The sequence below is a fragment of the Gobius niger genome (assembly GCF_951799975.1).
Source record: "Gobius niger genome assembly, chromosome: 9".
Lineage (NCBI taxonomy): Eukaryota > Metazoa > Chordata > Actinopteri > Gobiiformes > Gobiidae > Gobius > Gobius niger.
In genome coordinates this window covers 18,549,483-18,572,049 of record NC_136860.1, presented here as the reverse complement: position 1 = coordinate 18,572,049, position 22,567 = coordinate 18,549,483, and the positions used below count along the sequence as shown (strand labels likewise).

Here is a 22,567-nt window from a genome sequence, read left to right as displayed (position 1 = left end):
TTTGTCAAAGTCGAAGTTTAAAACTGATGATTGTATGGTTGCTAATCTGTATCTGTTCAGCTCAGGAAGGAATTGTTTACATCCAAAGTCAATGTAATGCAGACCATATAATATATTATGCTATGTAAATGTATCTTGAATTGAATATGGGGTAGGCACATATAAGCTTTATTTCTTTAGCCTACTCCATTTTGAGCATCCACAACACTGTATAGTTATAAACTTTGAAAGATGAATGTAAATTGCTCAAATAAACAAACTGACAAACTAACTAACAATGCCACAGTGAATGCATGCTAGTATTAGAGCGTGTGACCTTTTTATATTATATTGTATTTATGTGTATTGTTTCATTGCTTAGCCCCAGTAAAGTCCAATTATTTGACAGTGATTTTGGGGCTATTCGTACTTTCTACATGAAAAAGTGTGAGTGCCATTTTTGAAGATTCATAGGTTTCAGTGGTCTCAGGGGAGCTCCTGTCTCCTGCAGTCACTGCACTCTGGGGAAATCTATCAACATTTAACCATCCCAGTCTGCAGCACACTGTCAACTGCACACTCTTAAGACTTCACACTGACGAATAAAGAAGTTCACACGGCTATAATTCCACTAAATTAATAACTGTTATTAAAGAAGGATCAGACCTGATTATAATTAAAATCTCAGAAGGAAAGGCCAGCTTGTTTCAGATAGTTACCATGGAGGGCAACTTTTAAGTGCTTTTTGATAGTAAGGTTTACAGTACGCTCAGTAAGTCATTAATTTCCCGGCCCACTCACTTGACACATCGAAGCTGACCTGACTTGATCTTCCATTGCGTCTAGAACACGTTCTGCATACCAATAGTTACAAAAGACCGTAGCAAACTTTTTAAGAATGTTTTATAGTGTTTAGGACAAAAATTCTGTTTCTGTCCACTGCTGTGACAGAGCTGGAAATAATTACCTCTCTGTAGGTGGAGAAGCAGAAACTCAGAGGTCCACGAGTGAGCCGACAGCAGCAGTCTGAAAGAAACAGCAAGAAAAATGTGATGTGAAGGGTTTATTTTTTTTTTTATTGTTTTTTGCAAGCTGCTTAGAAGAAAAGGCAGAAAACAAAGGCCAAAATCACAAACAGAAACTCGACGCAAGGGGCTTGAACATTTGATTCTACTGAAAGATTCAGTAGAACTTTGGCCGTAATTACACATACAAGTAGACAACAAAATGCAATGGAAAGGAGGACTTTTGTACCATTGGAAGACACAACTACTTTTCAGTGGGAGTAAGAAGTTTGAGCTATGACTGGCACAGCTTTAAAACAAGCCTCACCGTGTATTGAAAATCACTAGAAATGTGATTATATACAGTATGTATGTTTAAATAATTATTCAGTCCAGTGTACTGTACATTTTAAACAACATCAACAGCATTGGCGGTAGTAGAGTATGAAATGGCTATGCCTATTATGAGTAGCCTAGACATTGTGGTCTGCTCTGGTACCAAGCACAAAACAAAAGACTGGGGCAACATGGACAAAATGTCATCAGATTTTAAGTATGGAAGCCCTGTTATATAGCCCACATAGTGTTCTTTCTATGGCTCTTAATCATACTCCATGTAGTTCCAGGAAGCGCTTCTATTTTCCTCTTTTTAATATGCAAGCCCTGTTGTTCCAGAAAAGACAGCAATGTTTCCAGTAATTATTTAAATATAATATGGAAGAAATATTCCGAACTAATACAACAAATCCTATTTTTAATATTGTGAGGGGCCTTTCAATGGATTTTCTGTCCATATCTGACAGAAACTTTGGAATAATCCTAAAGCCTGTAACACTGAGGCAGCTGTACTGTGGTTGCCCACTGCTCCTGACAGGTTTCTCTGCAGGAGGAGCAAATGCAGAGAATGGAGGAAGTCAAATACAGGGAAAGGTTCCCTGAAGGATAATTAAGTCTTCTATTTAACCAGAACTGAAACATTGTAGCTCAAGAATTTACTACATAAAAAAAAGCAGCAGAAACTGCTTTAACTTTTATCCCGATCCAAACAGAGCCCAGTGTACACAACAATAACCTTAATGAGTCTAACCAGGGGCTATTTTAGTCCTGCTGAGATTTATGCATCCATCTCGACCTTGACGCAGCCGGGCCAGTGCTCTCTTGTAACCAGACTTTGGTGTCTCTTTTTGGCTGTGACCTTGCCTTGTCCTCCTGGAGCGCCTCTTCATGCCAGAGAGCAGAGGCAGACTTGATGGACCCCCTGTTGAGAATCCACAGCCAGAGGATCAGCTTACATCCATCAGAGCAACACTGATAAGATGTGAAATAGAATATTTGATGTTGATCGAGACAGTTTATACCATTGAAAGAAAGAAAGACACACTGGCACTTCACTCCTGGCTGTTTTGTCGCTTTTTGGAAAAGGGACCGTGGAAAGTCTGTCCTTTGTAATAAATCTCAGAGAGAATTGAAGCGAATGACCGGGGCTTGAGCTTTCGGTAAAACACAGCCAGGCGGCCTGTTCGGTCTCTTTGGTCCAGTCAAATAGAGCCTTGGCCCAAACAGAAGAGAAGGAAGACTCGACCCAGAACCGCAAATCTGGGTCTGACCCAGAAGTAAATCCCCAGTTGAACGAGTTAGTGGTTTACTAGGTTAAATGTACAACTGTTTGTTAATGATAGTAATGAATATGCTTTTATAGCTGAATATCAGTGAGATCCCAAAAGCAACCAGAAGATCTCACTTCTCAACATGGCAGGCACAGCAGCTGCATAACTCTAACCAATGTAAACATCTGAACACACAAAGATAATGGTAGAGGTTTACCTTCAAAACGGCAAATTGTTTCTGAGCAAACGCCACAGGAGAAGTTGCTCTCAGCCCACGTGTGCCTTGCAAGAATTGTTGGTCTTATATTGGCATCTAGTGGCCAGTCTGAGTACTGCACAAAGATTTCTTCATAAATTGAAGTGTATGTTTAGCATGATATCCAATAACACTAATATCGTTTTTTTTTTTTTTTTTTTTTTTGATCCATTGGTAAAAAACATCATTATAGCTAGCATAACTATTCTGCAATAATGTGGTGACACATTTAGGCTCCGGATAATAACACAGGACAGAACATTAAGACACTTTCTAATTTTAATAAAATAATAGTTGTAGAAAAGAAACCACACTATTATATGGAGTTAGAACATCACATATTAAAAATCACATGGTGACCATCCAAAGAAGTGGTGCACCGCAGACATACACATGTATAGACTGAGAAAGTTCCAAGTAACACTTATATACATTAATGACTTTATTTAAATAAAGTGGGTAAATTATGTCACATTTTATCGAATAAGACAAGTACAAAACAATGCATGTACATTCACCATCAGATAAGATTTAGTTCTATAAATATACATACAGAAACTGTCAGAAAGTTTTTTATGAAGTTGTCATAAAAACATTTATTGTATATACAGCAAAATAACATTGTAAAATCACTGTACTAAAAATTGCATCTTCATAATTATTTCGATGTACAATATAATGTGCACAGGTTCACACGTCTGTCTATAAAGTCTTGTGACATGTGTGTCACACCAGTGTTTCTGGTAGGGCATCTGCATTTTCCTTGGACAAGATTTTCCATATATGCCACCTCTCGGAGTTCCATTCATTGCCGTCTACACCGTCCTGGCCCGGCTCTGGCAAATGGGCAGCGGGTGCAGTCTGGGAGTCTGTGCTCTGCTGGGACAATTGCTGGCTCTGAAAGTCAAGACCTTGTGGCTGATATTTAACAAGTGAAGGTGTGGAGTGAGAAATGTGGCTCTCTCTCAGCGCTGCACAGTGATAAAGAGGAGAGTGGCCATCTGTCCTGACCTTAAAAAATGGCCCAGCTGAGTGCCCTGTCCTTTCTGCCAGGTTTTCTGCGCTCACTGCTCCTGATTGGCCGCGCTTCCCTTGATGTAATGGTGCTTCTGTTTGTCTCTGTCCTCTGTGGTCTTGAGGCCCGCTGCTGCTTCGAGTCACTGGGAGGTGTGGCTTGAACTCCAGCCCACCCAATAAGGTTTTTGTTGTGGTGACGGGCAGCTTGTTGTTGCCTTGGTGACTGTTCAGCCCCTCGGATGATCCATAAGACTCGCATTCCGACGTGTCACCAGCAGAGCCTAGGAGAAAACACTAATTAAGGTCCGGCATTTATCGCCCCTCTCTGTAACATCTGCATCGTCGGCACGCAGAGGCGGACTTACCCGTTACGCGATGACCTCTGAAGTCCCGGTGGAACAACTCATGCCAGTCGTCCCAGAAAGGGTCATTGGTGACTAGGGGGGAAAAGTTGACCAAACACACAAGAAAGGCGGATTTAATGAGTGATTAAAAAAAAAAAACCCCAGATGAACATTCATTACAATATGTAGTAAGAAAAGCTGTAGCAGATTAGTGTTGTAGAGAACACTATTATAGCAAATAACAAGATAAAATGGCTGGGTGAAGCAGTTAATTGGAACTGGAAGCTTTTGCAAGGCACACCTGACAAAATCCCTCAAGGCACACTGGTTGAAAATTACTGCTGCAGGTTTGTCAAAGCTATACTTAATCAATTATTAGCAAGTAGTAACAGTAAAAGGGACAAGATAATTTACACCCGCTTTGAATAACAGCCCCGTACCTTGCTTGTCTGTAGAAAGCACAGGAGAACTATTGCCAGATGAATGGTCCCTGGGCTTTGATGACAGTGAGGTGCTGTCGCCTGGGAATTCACACATCAGGTGGTTGCCGAAGACGGGCGAGTTGTTGTCATAGGGAGACACCTCTCCACTCGACGCCTTGATAGAGTCACTGGATAAGCACCTGTCTGTCAGACACAAGTGGTCCTCTGGTCTAATGAGGTCTGGGTTCCTAAAGAAATAAGAAATACAATAGGTTGCTTGCTACAAATTTGTCGTATTATTTTTGTGGCGTAGAGCTGGCAATCTTTACTCTTTAGGTCACAACCTCCACTCAGTAAAAAGTAATTGGTGCTTGTACTCATTTCAAGGTTCAAAACAATTACAGCAAGAGGCACTGAGCTCAGCAATTTGTGACGGCCCTGTGGATGCCGACCCCCACTTTGGGAACCACTGGCTTGAGTTGTGACAACAATATCATTGCAATCTATCAGCTTAGAATGAAAACATACGAATTCTGTGAAGCTTTTCTCCTTAGCAGGTAATCAACTACATCGGGATCCGTTTCCAGCAAACTCTTCAGCACTTCATTTTGCAGGTCAGCCGGTACCTGGGGGGGCAATTACACTTTTATTTGAGACATAAAAACACTAGATTTGTGATTACTTTGATTTTATGACTAAAGGCAGACATTGTTACAGGTGCACCGAGAATTTAGAAGGAGTAAAATTCTATGACTCCCCTAAATGCCTGGAATAAACAGTGAAGTGGGCTTATTGGAGCCCATTTAGTTTGTCTATTCTGAGCAACAAACAAGGCACTGAAACATGGAAGATAAAACTTACAACTCTTTTTGAAAGATAGAAAGATTTTGTTAAATGCAAAGACCATTAGAAAAGGAACATTACATTAAAACGGTAAAAAACAAACACACAAAAAAGTCTTATATTTTTTTGAATAAATTTGGCAAGCATATGATTCTGAAAAATAGCAATAGTTCTATCAGACCTAAATAAATAACATTGATTTCAGCCTATAGTAAAAAAAAATAATAATAATAATTTGGTTGTTTGGCCCTATTTTAAAATATACGTAATACTGCATTTGCCTGATCATAAGCCTGACTAACAAAATCCAACAAATCAATTCATCAACAGTCATTTTGGGCAACCACTGAGAATGGTCCTGAGACACTCTTTTGGGTCCCGACCCACCAAGTGAGAACCACTGATTTACAGACGACACAAGTGCATCGAGTAAGGACACTAAAACCCCATACAAAACCTGAATATAAACACTCATTGTATTATAAGCAGCGAAGAGGGTAGCATTTAAAGATACTTACACAGCAGCACTAATGATGCATAGTGAGTGTCTAATGGTCTTTTTTTTTTCTCAGAGGGACTAATAAAAAACTCTTTACGATTCTCTATAAAGGCACAGACAGAGGGTAAAGAAGACGAGGAGTCTGACCTTGCACACGGTCACAGCTCATGAACAAATGTCTCTATTTAAATATTCCGTCTGGCTTTTCACTTGGTATTCTCGCAGTGGACAGTTTACTGGATAATATGTTGGAAATGTCCTCCTATTGAATGAATTACATGCACTCTTAGTTTTATTATTTCTTTTACTTGGTTTTATAAGTGATTCTATAAGCATGGTAGTTATGGCCTATGAAGTTAATTTCACATTTCATTAGATGGTTCCACTTTGTTGAGCTCAGACACGACCTATAAACTGGTCGATACAGTGTGAATACAAATGACTAAGCGCAGTAGTGTTCGGCAGTTAAACCCGGTGCTTTCGTTGGCGCAGCTCTGTTTAAACGCCGCCTGTCTGCTGTACATCAGCGCTGTGACACCGAAGCGCACTTACCATAAAAAGAGTGTCATGCGTATCGATCATCCGCTGCACCAGGCTGATGACGGCTGTGCTCTCCTCAACGCGCGCCAGGCTTTCCACCACAAACTCCTTGTCCGAGCTCTTTAGCTTGTGGAGGAGATTTGGCCCAAAAATGGTGGCTAAATTGAGTGGCGTCATTTTGTTTCCTGTGACCTGGACAAAGATCAGGACAACAATCAATATCATTGCAGACTCGGTGTCCCCGAGTCCCACTGAGAGTCAAAACAAATAAGTGATTTTATAACTCAATGTTAACACACGTTTGTAGATGTTAATATCTCGATTTTGAGCAATTCTGAACAAACAAAAAAGTGAAGTTCAACATGACTGACCTGAATAACAACAAACCGCCCACATACATTGGTCTTGTACAAGGTGTGGCTATGGCCCAGCTAACTTAAGTCATATGTTTTGGGGTTGTCCCACACTTAATTCTTTTTGGGGTGGAATATTTATAGCAATTTCATTTGTATGTAGGAAAAATATTGCACCAAATTGTGTTACAGCTTTGTTTGGGGTTGTTCCACCAATTATTTTTGTAACGGGGCATCAGGCCTGTGCAACAGCTTTTATAACATTACTGGCAAGACGCTTGATTCTACTCAATTGGAAAAAAAATGCTCCACCTTCTTTAAAGGGCCTAATGGAGGAAGTCATGTCTCATTTAAAATTAGAACATTTGCGACATACCGTGAATGGCTCCCTCCAAACATACTACAAGATCTGGCAACCATTCCTCAATTTTTTTAAGTCTGATTTCAGAGTATAGCCCATATCTCTTTACTTACTTTCTTTCTACCTTTTGTATCATGTATGTAACCATTTTATTTTGTTGATAACGATCATCTCTAACAATATCACTTATGCTTAATTAGATGTCTCCCTTTTGTTTCATCTGTCTTTGTCCTTATTTGTGAGCACCGACTGCCGCTGTTTTATTGTTATGTGTTGTTTGTGTTTGTTGTTCTTAAATTTAAAAACAATAAAAAGATTTGAATAATAATAAACCGCCCACATACTTCTACTGTATTGTCCCCTGACTTCCATTTGAGATTCAATCTAAAATCTAGAAAGGCATGAACCCTCCTCATTTATCTCAACATTTGTAATAATATTCTGTTCGGAGCTGATGTATAAAATTGTTTACGAGAAGATAATTGAACTAAATTGTCCTTCGCGCTCCGTTTAGGGGCTTAACGCAATAAAGCTGGATGGCACAGGAGGTCACAATAACATTATAAGAGCCTTTGTGGAGGACAGGCGGCTTATTGCACCCAGGAACCGCTGGGAATGTGTGCCTAACAAGTGTCTGCCACTAACAATAAGACTTGCTGTTCAGAGGCTCCCTGTGCCCTGGTACAGTACGTATGCTCTAGGACTGAAGCCAAGAATTAACTGCTTTCATATCCATGGGAAACCATTATGTTGGTTTACAGGGATTTTTAAAGTTTAAGAGATAATAGCTTAAAGTTTAGGAGATCATATAAAACACACTAAACTCTGCTTGTATTGATTCTAAAGCTTGTGATGGTATTGTGTGAGAGATTGCAATTGGCATCTCAAAACCTGTACAAATATCTATCCGAACTATGATTGTTTCTATAACCAAGAGTCAAGGCCAATTTATCAAGGCAGGTGCTAAAGAGCAAGTGCTAGCTGAAAAATAGAATATGTTATTTTGTGGGCCTGTTGCACCAAATTTACTATTTGATATTGCCTGTAGCGTTAGGGACAGGTAAATGAGAGAATATCGCATGAGGAAAAATGCAAAACTGACTCTGCTGCTGATCCACATTTGCACATGAGCAAACGCTTTGGTGAATGACCTTCCAAGTGTTTGGAGTCACCGGGACACACATGCGCTTTGGAAGGTGGGAGAATAACCAGGGTACACATTTCGAAGCCATCGCTTGTTTACCTCTTGTCCCTCCTTGTCCACGGTGTCTTTTGAATGTGTAGCCACAGTAGACAGCAAACAAAGCAACCGCTGGAGTGTGTCACTGTTACAGGGCGGCAGTAGAAAGAGCAGGAGCTGGATGATTCTGTCCTGATCCGAAAGGTCCAGCACTGTGGAGAACAACAGAAAAAGATTACAAATGCTATTTAAATTGAACTTTTTAGACAAAGTGTCTACCTAGAAAGCATTATTAGTTGTGCATCGTGTTCAAACAAAACTAGAGCTGCTGTGTTTGGAGCACTTACTCATTGTATGGATGAAGGCCGTGTAGAGCTCTCTTGTCAGAAGGGGGTCTGGCATGTCCCTGAGAAATTCTTTTAGCAGCGCAGCGACATCGTGGACGCTGTGCTCTTCGTCTAAATTGACCTCCCACCCTTGATCAAAATCCTCACGGAGCTGGAGCCAAGACAAACCGCGAAACACACCAAGAAATCAAGAGTCAATGGTTATAGGGATGAAAAAGGCTGTTACAAATTGTCCTTGAAACCCTACCTGCCTAACTCTTTTCTTTGAACTGCCCACACGGAAAATCCCCACAGTCTGCAGGCCTGAAAAGGGAAAGATGGAGAAAGTTGAGTGTGCAAAGTCCAGGGCTCATACGAATTCGCTTTATAAAACCTCCAAGTTAAAGAGTACCATATTTCTCCAGGTGTTGGCAACAAAGATCGACCACTCGAGGCACCTGTCTGTAAATTGGGTTGAGGCTGAGCTTTTTGTCGCGCCGCTTCTTTCTCTCCGCGGGAAGAGACAGCTGCAAGGCCTCCAGCAGACGGGACTGGTTATCGTCGAGGTCAGTGATGCAATCCACGGACACTCCACCCTGTCAACGGAGAAGGTGACCACAATACAGTGAAGGAGCACACAGCTGGAGCACAGAGTCCCTCGACTGAGTGAATATCTAAGAAGGTCACAGAGAAATCGAAAGTGCAAGTGTAATCAGACAAATCCCCTGCTGCTTTTTTGACAATATGTGGAGATTTATTCAACGCCGGGATGTGATGGAGTGAAAGCGCGTTGTGGCTTGTTATTCATGATGTCTAGACTTTTTCAGAAGTTTAGCTGGTTGAACTGCTCAACCTTGAACTGCAGAGTTGGTAGGTTTCAGTCATAGTCTACCATTTCAGATTACATTCATTCACAAAAGTCTTGAAACCAAACGTTTATCTTGCAGTCCAGATGTCCGTCAGTGACACACAACCACAAGAGGCTTACTGTAATACATATGCATTATTCCAAGTGTGTGTCCCAAAAAGGTCAGTCAATCAAATACACAAATGTAATCAGTTCTACCCCTGCTGCTTTCTCACACTTCTCAGACCTGTGCGTGGTATTGACGGGAGCTGCCTTACCCTCCTGCGCGTCCTCGGAGCGGGGTCAGCTGTGCAGCGTAATGGAGACTCAATGGGGGTCTCGCATGTGGAGCTGAGAGACGAGTTGCTGCTGGAAAGGTCTTTGTTAGCCCTTTTGAAGCTTGAGGTGAGGTGGAGGAAGGAGAGCATCAGTTCACTGGGATCGCTGTGCTCGGCCCTGGAGGGATCGTGCCGCTGCTTGTGCACGTGGTCGTTGGCTATGACCTGGGACAGCGCTATACCAAACGCTTGGGGCGACGTCTCTGCGCGAGCAAAAAGGGCAAGGAGGGGTTTAAAGATCGTGCTGTGGCTGCGGGTCCTTTGAGGCTTGTTGAATATGGATTAGAGTGTAATACTTGAAGGAACATGTTTCACCCAAAGGCCGTAAAGTATTGTACAGAAGGTTCTAAAAATAGCACGGCACAGTTTTCACACCAAGTAGCACTTCAGACCGCATATGGCTCTCCATATATTATACCTAAATCTAAGCCTATGGGTCTAAATCAACGAACAAAACACATGTTTGACCGTATAAGGGCCAAACAGTCAGGACCTGAGAAGTCTGGAAAAAATGAACCTATTTTTTAATTAATAATTCCAACCAACATATTATGTGCAAGGATAAATCAAAGTTTTACAGTTAATAATACAAAATGATGCAATTAAATAATAATGTAATTGCATTGCATGTATAATTGAAGCATCCATCATTATTATCTAACTATAAGAATTACAGAAAATAGTTTAAGGCAGGGCGCGACCGCAGCGCAGTGAGGCTCATGGTTCGGAGTAGAGACAATAATGCCAAGCAAGAGGATTATCCTACTGTATTGAGCATGTTCAAGGTTAAGATATTAAGAAAGATATCACTCAGTCAGAGATTTATAATGAAGTCTAATTAAAATCTAATTAAAATAGACTATTATATCATACTGCCTTTGCTATGCCTGATCCCGTCAGACCTTGGAAGCTAAGCAGGGAAGGACCTGGTCGGAACTTGGATGGGAGACCGTTTGGGAACACCAGGTAGCCTGGTTGAATGTAGTGAGTGAGTGGTTGGTGGTGGTCGGAGGGGCCGATGGCGCAGACTGGTTGCCTTGCTTCAGTCAGTCTACCCCAGGGCAGCTGTGGCTACAATAGTAGCTTACCACCACCAAGTATGGAGTGTATGAATAATGCAGTGTAAAGCATGAGTGTCCAGAAAAGTATAAAAATATATAAAATCAATGCATTATTATTATTATTATTATTATTATTATTATTATTATTATTATTATTATTATTATTATTATTATTATTATTATTATTATTATTATATTATGATTATGATTATTATTATTATAAAAAGTCCTTCGGTCAAATGGAAATTATATAAAACTCAACATGCATGTTCCAAATCATATGAGTTATATTGGTAGTCCTGCCTCTAGCAGCATGGTTTGCAGTGCATAGTCTTAAAATGGAGAGCACATAGTTTTAGAAGTGACTTTGTAAACAAAGGGCTGCAGAGGAAAAAGAGGCAGAGGAGAGGCCCATAATGAATGAACCAGCACTTAAGATTGTTTTGGTTATTTCCCCCGACTGCCCGTCTGACAGAAACATCACTTTCCTGCCAGATTGTTGCAGTAGGCAGGGCAGCTCCCAGCCCCTCTGAGACATCCTTTACTGTACAGAAGATTTAAATCGCTGCGGGGCTAAAATGTGGAGTGTGTCTACTTTGGTGATTTTACAGAGCCTTAGCCAAAAGGATCAAAGTGTCTTTCAAGCGTTAGAAGGTGGGCTAAAGCTGCAAACTGGAAGTGGGAAGGAGTCTGGCAAAAGTCAGTAGCTCTAGTGAAAGTAGCAAATGGAAGTCTGTCGCACATCCTTTGAACATCAGACATCAAACAGGAGTTGATGATGTGGGATTAAAATGATGGCAAAATAAAGGTATTATTACGCTTCAAAAGTACACGCCAAATCACCTTTATCTTTGTTTTTCTCTTTGGATAACGAGTCCAACTTCTGCCTGAGGGACTTCTTATGTTTCTGGTCATCTGAAAAAGCAAAACAGATCTGTTAACAAATATTAATTTAAGAGTTCATTAGGTCAAATTGTAGTCTGATATGCTTTGATTTTTGCTTTTGTCACACTTGGAATGGAAGCTTTTTTTGTAGAGCACTTTTTAACTATGTTAAAAGTCACCCAAAGTGATTCTCAAGGATTTTTTCTTCATTCACTCCCCACACAATGGTGGCAAGCTATGTACTATATGTAGCCACATTGTCCCTTGGAGTAGGTTGACAGAAGCCCAGCTGCACACACGGACTGTTCGATCACCACCATTCATTCATACACACATACACAGACATCATTGATCCTGGACTATCATAAATGTCTTTAGTGTCAGGGGAAACCTACGCAGACACAGAGAGAACATGCCATTTCTAGTGCTGAGCCTGAAGGAGCGTTGTGGGGTTCTCCCGGAGACCCACCACCTGCAGAAGGAACCATAAGGGACTGGTGTAGTGTGATCCAGGCTGCCCCACAACTGGGCAACTGATAAGCTGAGGAAGATGGATGTTTAGATGGACAGTTGGGTCAACTGACTTCAGAAACACATGTTGTAACTTTTGACAGTGCCACAATGGCATTGATGTATTCATTTATTTGTCCATTGGCATTTTTTATGAAGAGCTACTTAGTAATATCTTCATAAATTTGAATGATGAAAGCGAAATTAAAACGGACATAAAACATTTGTATTACTGATTGGGTGATTTATGTAATGATTATTCATATACCTAATTGCACTTTATTTATTTTTCAACAGGTTGTGAGTCAAAAAGCTGTTCTGAAAAGAAACGAGTTCTTCATTTTTTGTTTTGTTTCTTTGCTATTGTTCCTTGTTGTTGTTTTGTTTACACTGATTATACTATGAGAAATGAAAAGTTCATCATTTTGAGTTGGGGGTAGGCGCTCATAAGCTTTTGCTTCAGCCTACTCCTTTTGAGCAAAATGTATGCTCAAATAAATAAATAAATAAAACAGATTTACTTCAGTAGTTAAATAAATGTACATCTTCATAAAAAAAACACTTGCAGCTTCTTATACTGAAATTCTGTTCTGTTTATTCAACCCTATTTTGTAAATTTAACATCATCACATCAATTTGCTTGCCATGTTCCATGAGCATCTGGTCGAGTTTTACTTAGTCTTGCCAGTCTGATAAAAGCAGACATCATGGTATCTTTAATCTACGCTTTGCCTGAAACAGCCTAATAACCATCTGGGACAGCCTGCGTGCTGCTGCTGTGTGCTGTGAGCGCTTACATTTGGGGATGGTGATGTGGCAGCCAAGGTCACAATCCTGAAGCAATCTCCTGAAGGCCACATCCTGCAGTCGAACCCTCTCCAGCTCTGAGAGGCTTTGCAGTGGGACTGGCCTCAGGCCAACGCGCCGTCCCGACACGCTGTTCCAGGTGAAGTCATCCTGAACAGAAACAGCCGCAGAATAATAAATGAGATCATATCAGTAGCATCAATACATCAATGCCATGCCTTGTTATGCAAAGTTATCAGAACTAATTTGAGCGTGAATTATGGGAATTCCTTGTTCAATATCTACTAAATGATACAAAATGTTCACTAATGTTTAATTTTCTGTTTGTCACTTTTTTTCTGTTTATTATGCTTTAAATAATCATGAGAATACACTTTATTAATTTTCTACTCCACTAAATTGCCTGCAGCATTTAATTTAGTTGCACTCTTCATTTGTTCCTGCATTATTTATTGTCAGCAAAAGATGACAGCACAGCTCATTAGGCTTCTTCATTGGCAAATGCAGTAAGGGATCGCACACTTTCCGAGGGATAAGTACCAGAAATGTTGTAAATGATGCGAGGGTCTCTACCTCTGTGCATCTTCTTCCAGCAGGAGATTACAGGGCTTTGATCCAGTACAGTAAAGCCAATCATATGAGCCATCTACCAAAGAGGCTTAGTAAGTCATGTTCGGGATAAGGCTTACACTTAAATGGTTCGCTCCAATTAAATGAGAATTAGGGACTTTGCCAGAGCAACATGTTTTACAGTAGAACAGTAGCTTCAATTAGCGATTTAACACATAGGCAACATGCTGGGCTCACATCCTTAAATACACAAAGACTTGCACATTGATGGACCCCTCCGCTTTACTGACTTCTTTTGACCATACCTGCAGTTGTATTCTGTATCATACGTAGTCAACCTTTTAGCAAAACGTTCTAAGTCATATTTTAAGGTTTTTGGGAAGATTAAAAAAGCACTTCAGAATCCTCATACAGTAGAGATGACTTACACCAAGTACCACAAAATATATATTGACCTCCTAAGTACCACCAGGCCCAGATCAAGGCCAGACTAGGCCTAAACCGGGCCTAAAAAAGGATTAAATGAGAAATATATGATGTCTAAACTGTGTGTGAATCAGAAATACACTTAATGTTAATGATTACTGTATGACAGGGACTTTCTACATTTCTAAATATGCTTGAGCCACATCTTAGATGCATTTTTGTGTTGTTCTGAATATGTCAAATGCAATCAGCACAGTAAATATAGTAAAGTATAACAAGGAAACTCAAGAATATTGCGTAAATCCACCTAAGTCTCACACAAGTGTCAGAAAGCTCCTTCCAGGAGCTTTCTGACATTTATGTTTGATAAAAATAACTCACAGGGTAAAGAAAGCTTGGAGCCCCCTGCTGCATGACATTTTCTCTAATAAAAATGAATACGGACTAAATTTGCAGATGGCCCTTACTGAGGAAGCCCAAATACCATCGTGGTACATGTACCACAGATTGAGAACCACAGACTGAAGATTCAGTTTTGGCTATAACAATTAACTGACTGGCTGAGCACCGAGAAATGAATATCTAAGGATGGAGCAATGTTTGGAGAGTAGAATGAAACAAAAATCTCAAAAAAAGGAATGCCAATTATGCTATAAGGCTGACGAGGCTCCTTTTGCATAATCAGTCTGCCATCTTCCATCTTCTGATGTTACAGAGGATGCTCTTCTCAAGAGACTTGTTTTGAACAATTCAGCTCACTCAGATTTATAGCCGTACAAAGAATAAACTGCTATAAAAAGGTGCAATTACTTAAGTGATATGCACACACGCACGCGCACGCACACACACACGAACACACACACAAATGAAAAAGGGAGGAGAAAATTAATAAGACAGTCTTATTGCAATATAAGCCCAATTTCAAGTCCAACAAATTATAAACTAAATGGTTATCAACAAATTGTGCCAAAACAAGTCTTTAAATGTACTAAATTGACAAGGTAAAATCATGACTAAAACTGAACTTTTGCACGTTTCTGGCTGAGTTAGCAAAGAATGCAAATCTCAGTGAGATGTATGACTGCCATGAATATAATTTGCCGATATATTGTGCACCCCTTGTGCCTTATGTCAGTCCAGAAGGAGACTTTGAGTTATTTATTAACTCAGCACGATAAGAAGTGTAATATAATGTGGAGAGGAAATACAGTACACACACTGAAGGTGAATGGGCTGACCTGCAAGCATCAAACGTAACCTCCTTGACGAGAGTGCAGTGCTGACCACTCTACTGCGTGTACATGCACACTACATATCACGTAGCACAGGGCATCAAACCATTAACATGCTTAGCCATGGAAATATGTCACAGGGTTCACTGCTATAGTTATACTGATAATCAAACACCATGTCTCTATGTGTTAGGTGAGCAGATGTGCTGTAATCTAAGTGTTGACTCACTTGTTTCTTTTGACTTTCCGCTTAAAAGGACTAGATGCAAGTTGGTCATTTTTATTCTCACTGCTGCCATCTCAGGCCTTGCGAGTAACTGCAGGTTCTTTATTAAGCTCGTGCATGACGGCACTTCGGACCCAAATTAAAACCTTTTTGGGTGACAGTGCAGGATTTTAGAGGCAGTTGTGGCGAACAGGTCTGAGCTCATTCTACACATTAGGACATGGCTGGAACATGTAGGGAGAGGAAAATACTTAATTTTAACATTTTTAAACTCTGTATAGTCACTTTAAGTACCAGGATGATACCATGATGATGATGATGATGATAACGATGGTGGTGGTGATGCGAGCCTGGGCCTTGTTCCCGCAATTTGTCTTTTTAATGAGTCACTTGCTCAAGACAAAGAAAGAAAATTGGAAATGCTACGTCATATAATTTAAAGCAGTCGAGTCTTAGTCAGTCTACCACACCCAACACAAAATTAATAAATTAGTAAATTGTCATTCTTTGTCAAAACAAGCTTCATGTTTTAATCTTGTTCCACAACAACATTTATGGAGGGTCTACTCCAATCAGATTGTATAATTTGTCGTTGATCTACATTCAAAAAGGCCTACAAATGTATTCATTTAAATGTTTTGTCACTTTGGAAACTTTAAGTCTTACTCCTTGAGTTCAACGACCGCAGAACCTAATTCAAAGCTGACAACACAAAGCATTTTTGTACACAATGGGAGGAAGTTTAGAGAGATTGAAGGTGAGATTAGACAAATCAAATCCACTTGAACTGCATCCAGTTCGTGATACATATTCTTCAGAGTGCAGGAAACTATTCAATGGAGCAGTACATAACAAACTTTCCAAAGTCTTTGCCATCGGATAAACCCACGCACATAGTCCTTGAATATTCTTTATTAAAAAATACACTATATGCCTATAAATGCTGAATTTAAAAGAGTCTTTTGAGTTGTTATCAATTGTTATTTGATTATTGATATTTGATATATTGATTTTCTTGAACATGACAAATATCTTCAGTTTTTCTTCTTCAGTAAAGGTTTTTATTTATACTTTTTTCAATGGATAAAGTGAAACAGCCACCAGAAGCAGACGTTACTCACACGATAAGAGACGTTTCGCAAGAAAAAAGGTTGCCCCATGACTTGACCAAATCCAGCAGTTGGCAAAGTCGCCTCTCCTCCAAAACTCGCACAAATTCAGACCTATTCCCCAGAATGCATGCTGATTCCTGCCCATGCGGCTCCAGCGGCATAGACGGGTCGAACTACTCCAGGGAGTGATTAAATGACGGCGAGACAGAGTCCTATGAATAACATTGGTGCTGGCACTGATAAATGGATTGGGAGTGGTTTAGCAGGAGGGGTCAGGAGTCAGTAGTGTCAGGTCACAACTTAACAAAGGGACTTATCTGCAGAGTAAACACGACTGTATATCCTCTTACCTGATGATGCTAAAAGATGTGAATGCGAAACTAGGCAACTAAATATATAGCATTGTATATGTATTGTAAAAATATTAAATAATTAAATAATATGTTTAATATTTAATATATATTTTTTGCAATAATACAAAAGTTTGACAGTCAATACCTTGGGAGGACTTTGTGTAACTCTTGGATTGCAGTCCTTTCAGGGAATTTTTTAACAAGTGCACCATGTTCTGCAGAGGTAAACAGGAAGCATGCGGCAAAACAAATCATTTTGTCGACAGTAGAGGGTGGATGACTTTTCATTCACTGGAGACCTGAGAGAAGAATTTTAGCCCAAGATTACAACAGAAAAGTGAGTCCGAACATGTATCTAGGCAAATTAATGACATTGGGGCTTTAACAAAAAGAAGAAGAGGGGGAAAAAGGGGTCAGATAATTGAATTTTGTTGGGAAGTTCATGGAGATCCCCTTCATAAATTGGCTTACATTCATATACCCCATTTTGTATTTCTCTAAATGCTTTATGTATAGAATATGTTATTAGTAAATGAATCTAATCTGTTATGCAACTAAGGAAAGAATCTGATTTTAATATTATAAATGATCCACCTGCAATTTGCACAATTAGATTTTCTCCACTGAAATCCACATGACTTTGCAAAACAAGCATTTTTTTTTTTTTCAGGTTTTCTGGCCTTCAGGCTGTTTCTCCTTCTTGCAGCTCACTGGAATGCCATTGACATTTAGTGCTAACAAGCCAAGAGTACCTGTCAACCGTTGCTGTCTCTATATCATGAGATTCAGCAAAGAGAAACAAACACCGCTGTGGTGGAGAGGGGAATCATGTAACGGCCTGGACGGCTTTCATTTGGTGACTCATTGGAAACACACGTAACACAGTTCTGAAAAAATCCTGCTTTTAATTTGGGGCATTGCTATTTTTCTAGATGTGGTCATTTGAGACAACCATTTACAAAGCACTGGAGAATGCTTTGACATGCACTAAGTAGGCCGTACGGTAGAGGTAGTTACATAACATTGAGAGTTATGACAATGGCTTCTCAGCGAGTCAATGCCAAACAGTAACCTATGCAAACTCCATTGTGTATTCTTTATTGTCAGGCTCAAAAGTGGACACTCCACAGTGGTCAGTCGGCAATGTTTAGTGTCTTGCCATGCACACGGAGGTTCTCCAGTGGGAAGAGGTATGTGCCTGAGGGACTGTAGCCAAGGATCAGGTCATGCTGCTCAACTGTGAGAAATAAGAGTGGAGGCTTTCTTCATGTAAACCAGATGTCCCTGTTTTCCATCTCAGCTCGCCCCCAGACCCCAGTGACTGCACCTCTGGTACAAAGCATTGCCTATGAGACATAAGGCCATGTAGAACACACCAAAATCAACACAACAGGTCTTTTAAACAATGCAAAGTGGAGTGGGCAGTGGAGGTTTTCAAGTCAGTCTCATTTTTATTTGATTTTAAAAACAAATGTGTGCCTTTTCTGTTTATATTTGGAAATACATTATAGTTTCATTGCAGAAGTTACAGTATAGGAGTTCTTTGAGTCGTTTTAGAAGAGGCAACTGCAGTCACGAGGTAATGTTTGCAGTATTATTAAAGTAATAGCTAGCAGCAGTGTTTGTGAGTTATATAGCTTGAAAATATTATACTTTAGCAACATTTGCTTCTTATACAAAGTTCCATGATTTAAACAAATGTACTTTTCACCTAGAAGCATCTCAATATGTCATACTGTATCTCTCTTTAAACAAGCCCAGTAAACGCAGCACCAGCGCAGACTGCACCAGTGACACTTATCATTGAAGGATATCCCATGATCCTCTCTGCATTAAGGCTATGCTTTGTGATTTACAATCCGCGGAGCAAATTTTTGTATAGAACTCCAAAAACAGTATTCCAAAAGTTGCATAACATGTATAGGAGCTCTACAGTGTGCAGCTGGCTCCTGGTTTGAGTGTGCGTGCAGATGAGTTGCTCACAAAAGGGGGAATTTAGTGAACTTTAGCTGACTTACGCACTTGCAATGATCTCATAGCCCAACCGTCATCACCACTGAGGCCTGGTGGCCTGAAGTTGGCATTGCATACGGTCAGGTGCTTGCCCACACTGTCAATGGAAGTTGTCATGTGCGTGTCTCCAAGAATCTCCAACTCAGAGCAAAAGTTGAGTTTGAACACAACTTAAAATAACAGTAAAGATATGACATTCACTTGCAACTGCAGTTTGTTCGTTTTGATCAAATGCGGGGCTCTTAGGCTTGATGAATGTCAAAGACTGGATTCTACGCCGTTTGGAGCATGACAGAGCATGGCATGACAGCGGGGGCGTAACGGTATGGAGGACAAGCACTCCTTAAACTCATAAATTGTATTAGATGTGCTCTCTGGTACACAGCTGTCTTCAGTATTAATGAGCCCCAGCCAGATTTACAGTGATTACATTTCTAAGGGCTCTGGCAGTAGAATGGGTCCAGTGCTGATGACCGTGACAGAGAACAGACAGGCCTGCCTGGTATTCATTAAATGGCTACTACACTGTATGCAGTATATTTCCATCAAACAAACAGTATTGCCATGACAACCAGAGAAAGTATAGCAGATTGGATTTTGGCGAAACACGGTCAAAGCATCTTGGACAGATAGGCCATGATGTCATGACTTACACAGTGTAAGGCAATTTTTCTTTTGCCATTATGCAATTGGTGTGAAATGTAAACATACGAAAAGCAGAGTTTTAAGTAAAATGTGCTTACTGTGTGAGAAGATCCCAAATAGAAGACAACCTACTGTTATTGTGAAAGTACAAATGTTAGCTCAAGTGACTTATTAAGTTGTTCTAGAACTGGAAAGTTACTGATTGAAATCGCAATTGCTAAACAAAACAAAGAAGAGACCATTTCCAATACAAATAAACAATGAATCCATCACCCAGGTTGGCAAAGCACTATAGTTTACCCTAGCCAGAGCCACACCTTCCTGGTGATGAGCAATGTTCTACCTGTGCTTTTGGAGACGTGCAACAATGTGACAGGGCTGCGTTACACACATAAACCAGCAAGTTGCCACACGCTGCTCTCAGGTTGACATCGCCACTTCTGAAAGAATGCACTGATTCAGCCGTAAAAATGACGAAACTAGCATGGAAAAGTTTGGCATCTTTATCCACCAAGTTTGAGAGATGTTGTAAACGCAAAAAATATCTGGCGCACCACAATGCAATGTCTTCATTCTTCTCACATGCTGTTCTTCTATTCCACTACAATAAAATGCGCGTTTACTTTTTGCGAGATACATAAGTAGGCTACCATTTTCTTTGATGACTTCTTTAATTCCAGATTACGCATCACCATCGCCCGATGCAGCGTTATTAGTCAGGAAATATAGTTCTTTTTTACCTGAATTATGTAGGGCTCCCGTGGCTTCTCTTCATCCTCACTCCCGAAGTGTCGTATCAAAGCGGGATCCAAACTCCGAGTCTGTCTCAGTCTCCGCTTGGACATGATCTTGGGGCTCAACGAGCACGAGAAAACGCTACTCAGCAATCCTTGCGCCGACATACTGTGCGTCTTATGTGGTACCCGTGTGCGTTTGGCATGAAAGTAGGCCAAGTTTGGTTTCATAACTTAGCCACAAGTCCAGGCGGACAGGAGCGTTTCGGAGTGGGTCCCCGAGCGCGTCATTCCACTTGTGCAATATTGAGAAACGCGCGCCTGCCTGTGCCATTGGATTCCATGCGCGGTCCCCCCTCCTCCCACACGCTCCTCCACAACTTTCTACTTTTACCAAGCACACATGCATTTCACCCAAAAGACACGAAGCTCGTTTGTCTGGTTTGCGGTTTAACCTCATGTCACTAGGCTAATTGGATGCTATTAATAAATCACCTTACATGAGCGAATATTTTTGTTGACTCGAAATTGGGATGGACTTGGTAACACTTAAACGGAGTTCTCCTAAATCTATATATATATATATATATATATATATATATATATATATATATATATATATATATATATATATATAGATGTTTAGGTCTAGCCGAGGACCACCTTGGGCTTCTTCGGGTGGTGCTCGGGGTCATCTGCAAAATTTACACTTTCATTAGTTTTATTTGAGATCAATTCATTTATGCTTAGTAAAGTATCATTGTTGGGTGTTTCCAGAAGCAGGTAGTACTCATTTACATTTACTCAAGGTTAAGTAGCCTACTTGAGTAACTTTTTGAGTAAATTGTACTTTATAGAGTATAGTTTTATCATATATGGTAGCCTGCCAACATTTTACTTCTACTTCAGTAAAAATAATTGTTACCTTTCCCACAGTGAGTAAGGGGCAAATAATAATAATAATAATGGCTTGCGCTTGTATTGCTCTACAAGCCTATGTAACCAAGTTTCTCAAAGAGTTGTTGTAGCCACAGCTGCCCTGGGGTAGACTGACGGAAGCAAGGCAACCAGTTTGTGCCATCGGCCCCGCAAATACTTCAATTTATTGGTTTATTTGGTCGGGACAGTGCATGTTAATGAACATACATGGGTCTCATGCATGTAAACAAGCCACACCGGATTATAGCCTTGGGCTAATTTCCATCGGTCGTCCCCCATGCGCACTCACATTCATCCTGACCTATTGTACACGTTTTTAGTGGTAGGGGAAACCGGAGTACACAGAGGAAACCTACGCAAACTCCACACAGAAAGGCCCCGTCCTTGGTGGGAATCGAACCTGGACCTTCTAGCTGTGAAGCACGAGCGCTAACCGCTGTGCTACCGTGCCACCCCATTTGACATGTACAATGGATGTAGTTTGTCTGGTGCGCCTTGTTCTTTAGAATATTACATTTCTTTCTGTATTTTCAGCCATTTTCTTTGTTTTTTCCTTGGAAATATCATAATTTCCACATGACTTTATGTTTTGTTTCAATATATGGCATAATTGAAAATGAATCAGATTTTTACCCAGTACTCAAGTAACATTTTCTCTGAGTACTTTTTTACTTTTACTTGAGTAATTGTTTCGCTCACTACTTTTGACTACTTGAGTAAAATTATTAGAAAGCAACGTTACTCTGACTTGAGTAAATATTTTTGGCTACTATACCCACCTCTGGGTGTTTCTCTGATTTAGTCATAGTTGATAGTCAATTTAGAATTACAGTAATTCATCAATTTGTTTATTTTCTTTAGCTAGCTTATGGTGGCACTTGGAAAGTCAAATATTGTGTAACTTGGTATAAAAAGTTTGTGAACACCTGCCCTCGAGCACTTTATTTCCCATTAAAGTTCTTGTGCTGCACAGATGAAATAATATGGAAGCATGCAGTTTCCTCCAAACCTACTTTCGCTGGTCAAGACAAGTGAAGTACAGTATTAGGCCTACAACATACAAAACTATTTTCATGAACTATTTGTGCGTATGTGACCTTTCAAATCAACACACAAAACCAAATGTAAAATGTAAGCT

At 40.2% G+C, this 22,567-nt stretch overlaps 2 protein-coding genes across 2 annotated transcripts in view; both read right to left on the bottom strand.

The window, feature by feature from the left end:
- mid1 (midline 1) overlaps positions 1–2,829 on the bottom strand; it is a 43,690-nt gene extending 40,861 nt beyond the window's left edge. The window contains exons 1-2 of the mRNA XM_079563227.1: positions 2,808–2,829; positions 947–1,005 (exon numbers count right to left, since the gene is read on the bottom strand). The gene's annotated coding sequence lies outside the window, so the exon portion shown is untranslated. The remainder of the gene's footprint in view (positions 1–946; positions 1,006–2,807) is intronic.
- A 611-nt stretch (positions 2,830–3,440) lies between these two features.
- LOC306967994 (rho GTPase-activating protein 6) lies at positions 3,441–20,780 on the bottom strand. The gene is made up of 13 exons (XM_079563222.1): positions 20,497–20,780; positions 13,170–13,329; positions 11,821–11,892; positions 9,857–10,119; positions 9,144–9,327; positions 9,000–9,055; positions 8,753–8,903; positions 8,469–8,617; positions 6,524–6,703; positions 5,158–5,255; positions 4,648–4,877; positions 4,229–4,300; positions 3,441–4,144 (listed from the first exon to the last, which is right to left on the bottom strand). The coding sequence occupies exons 1-13, from the start codon at positions 20,719–20,721 to the stop codon at positions 3,573–3,575; spliced, it is 2,412 nt and encodes an 803-aa protein (XP_079419348.1). The 5' UTR covers positions 20,722–20,780; the 3' UTR covers positions 3,441–3,572.
- Positions 20,781–22,567: the final 1,787 nt, after the last annotated feature.

What these genes read in the sequence shown, in the direction of transcription:
- LOC306967994 (XM_079563222.1), bottom strand. Translation starts at nt 20,721, where the DNA reads ATGAAACCAAACTTGGCCTACTTTCATGCCAAACGCACACGGGTACCA. An exon ending in CCAACACCTGGAGAAATATG is followed by an intron (nt 9,056 to 9,143) that starts GTACTCTTTAAC and finishes TTCCCTTTTCAG; the next exon opens with GCCTGCAGACTGTGGGGATT. An exon ending in CGCATGACACTCTTTTTATG is followed by an intron (nt 5,256 to 6,523) that starts GTAAGTGCGCTT and finishes TTGCCCCCCCAG; the next exon opens with GTACCGGCTGACCTGCAAAA.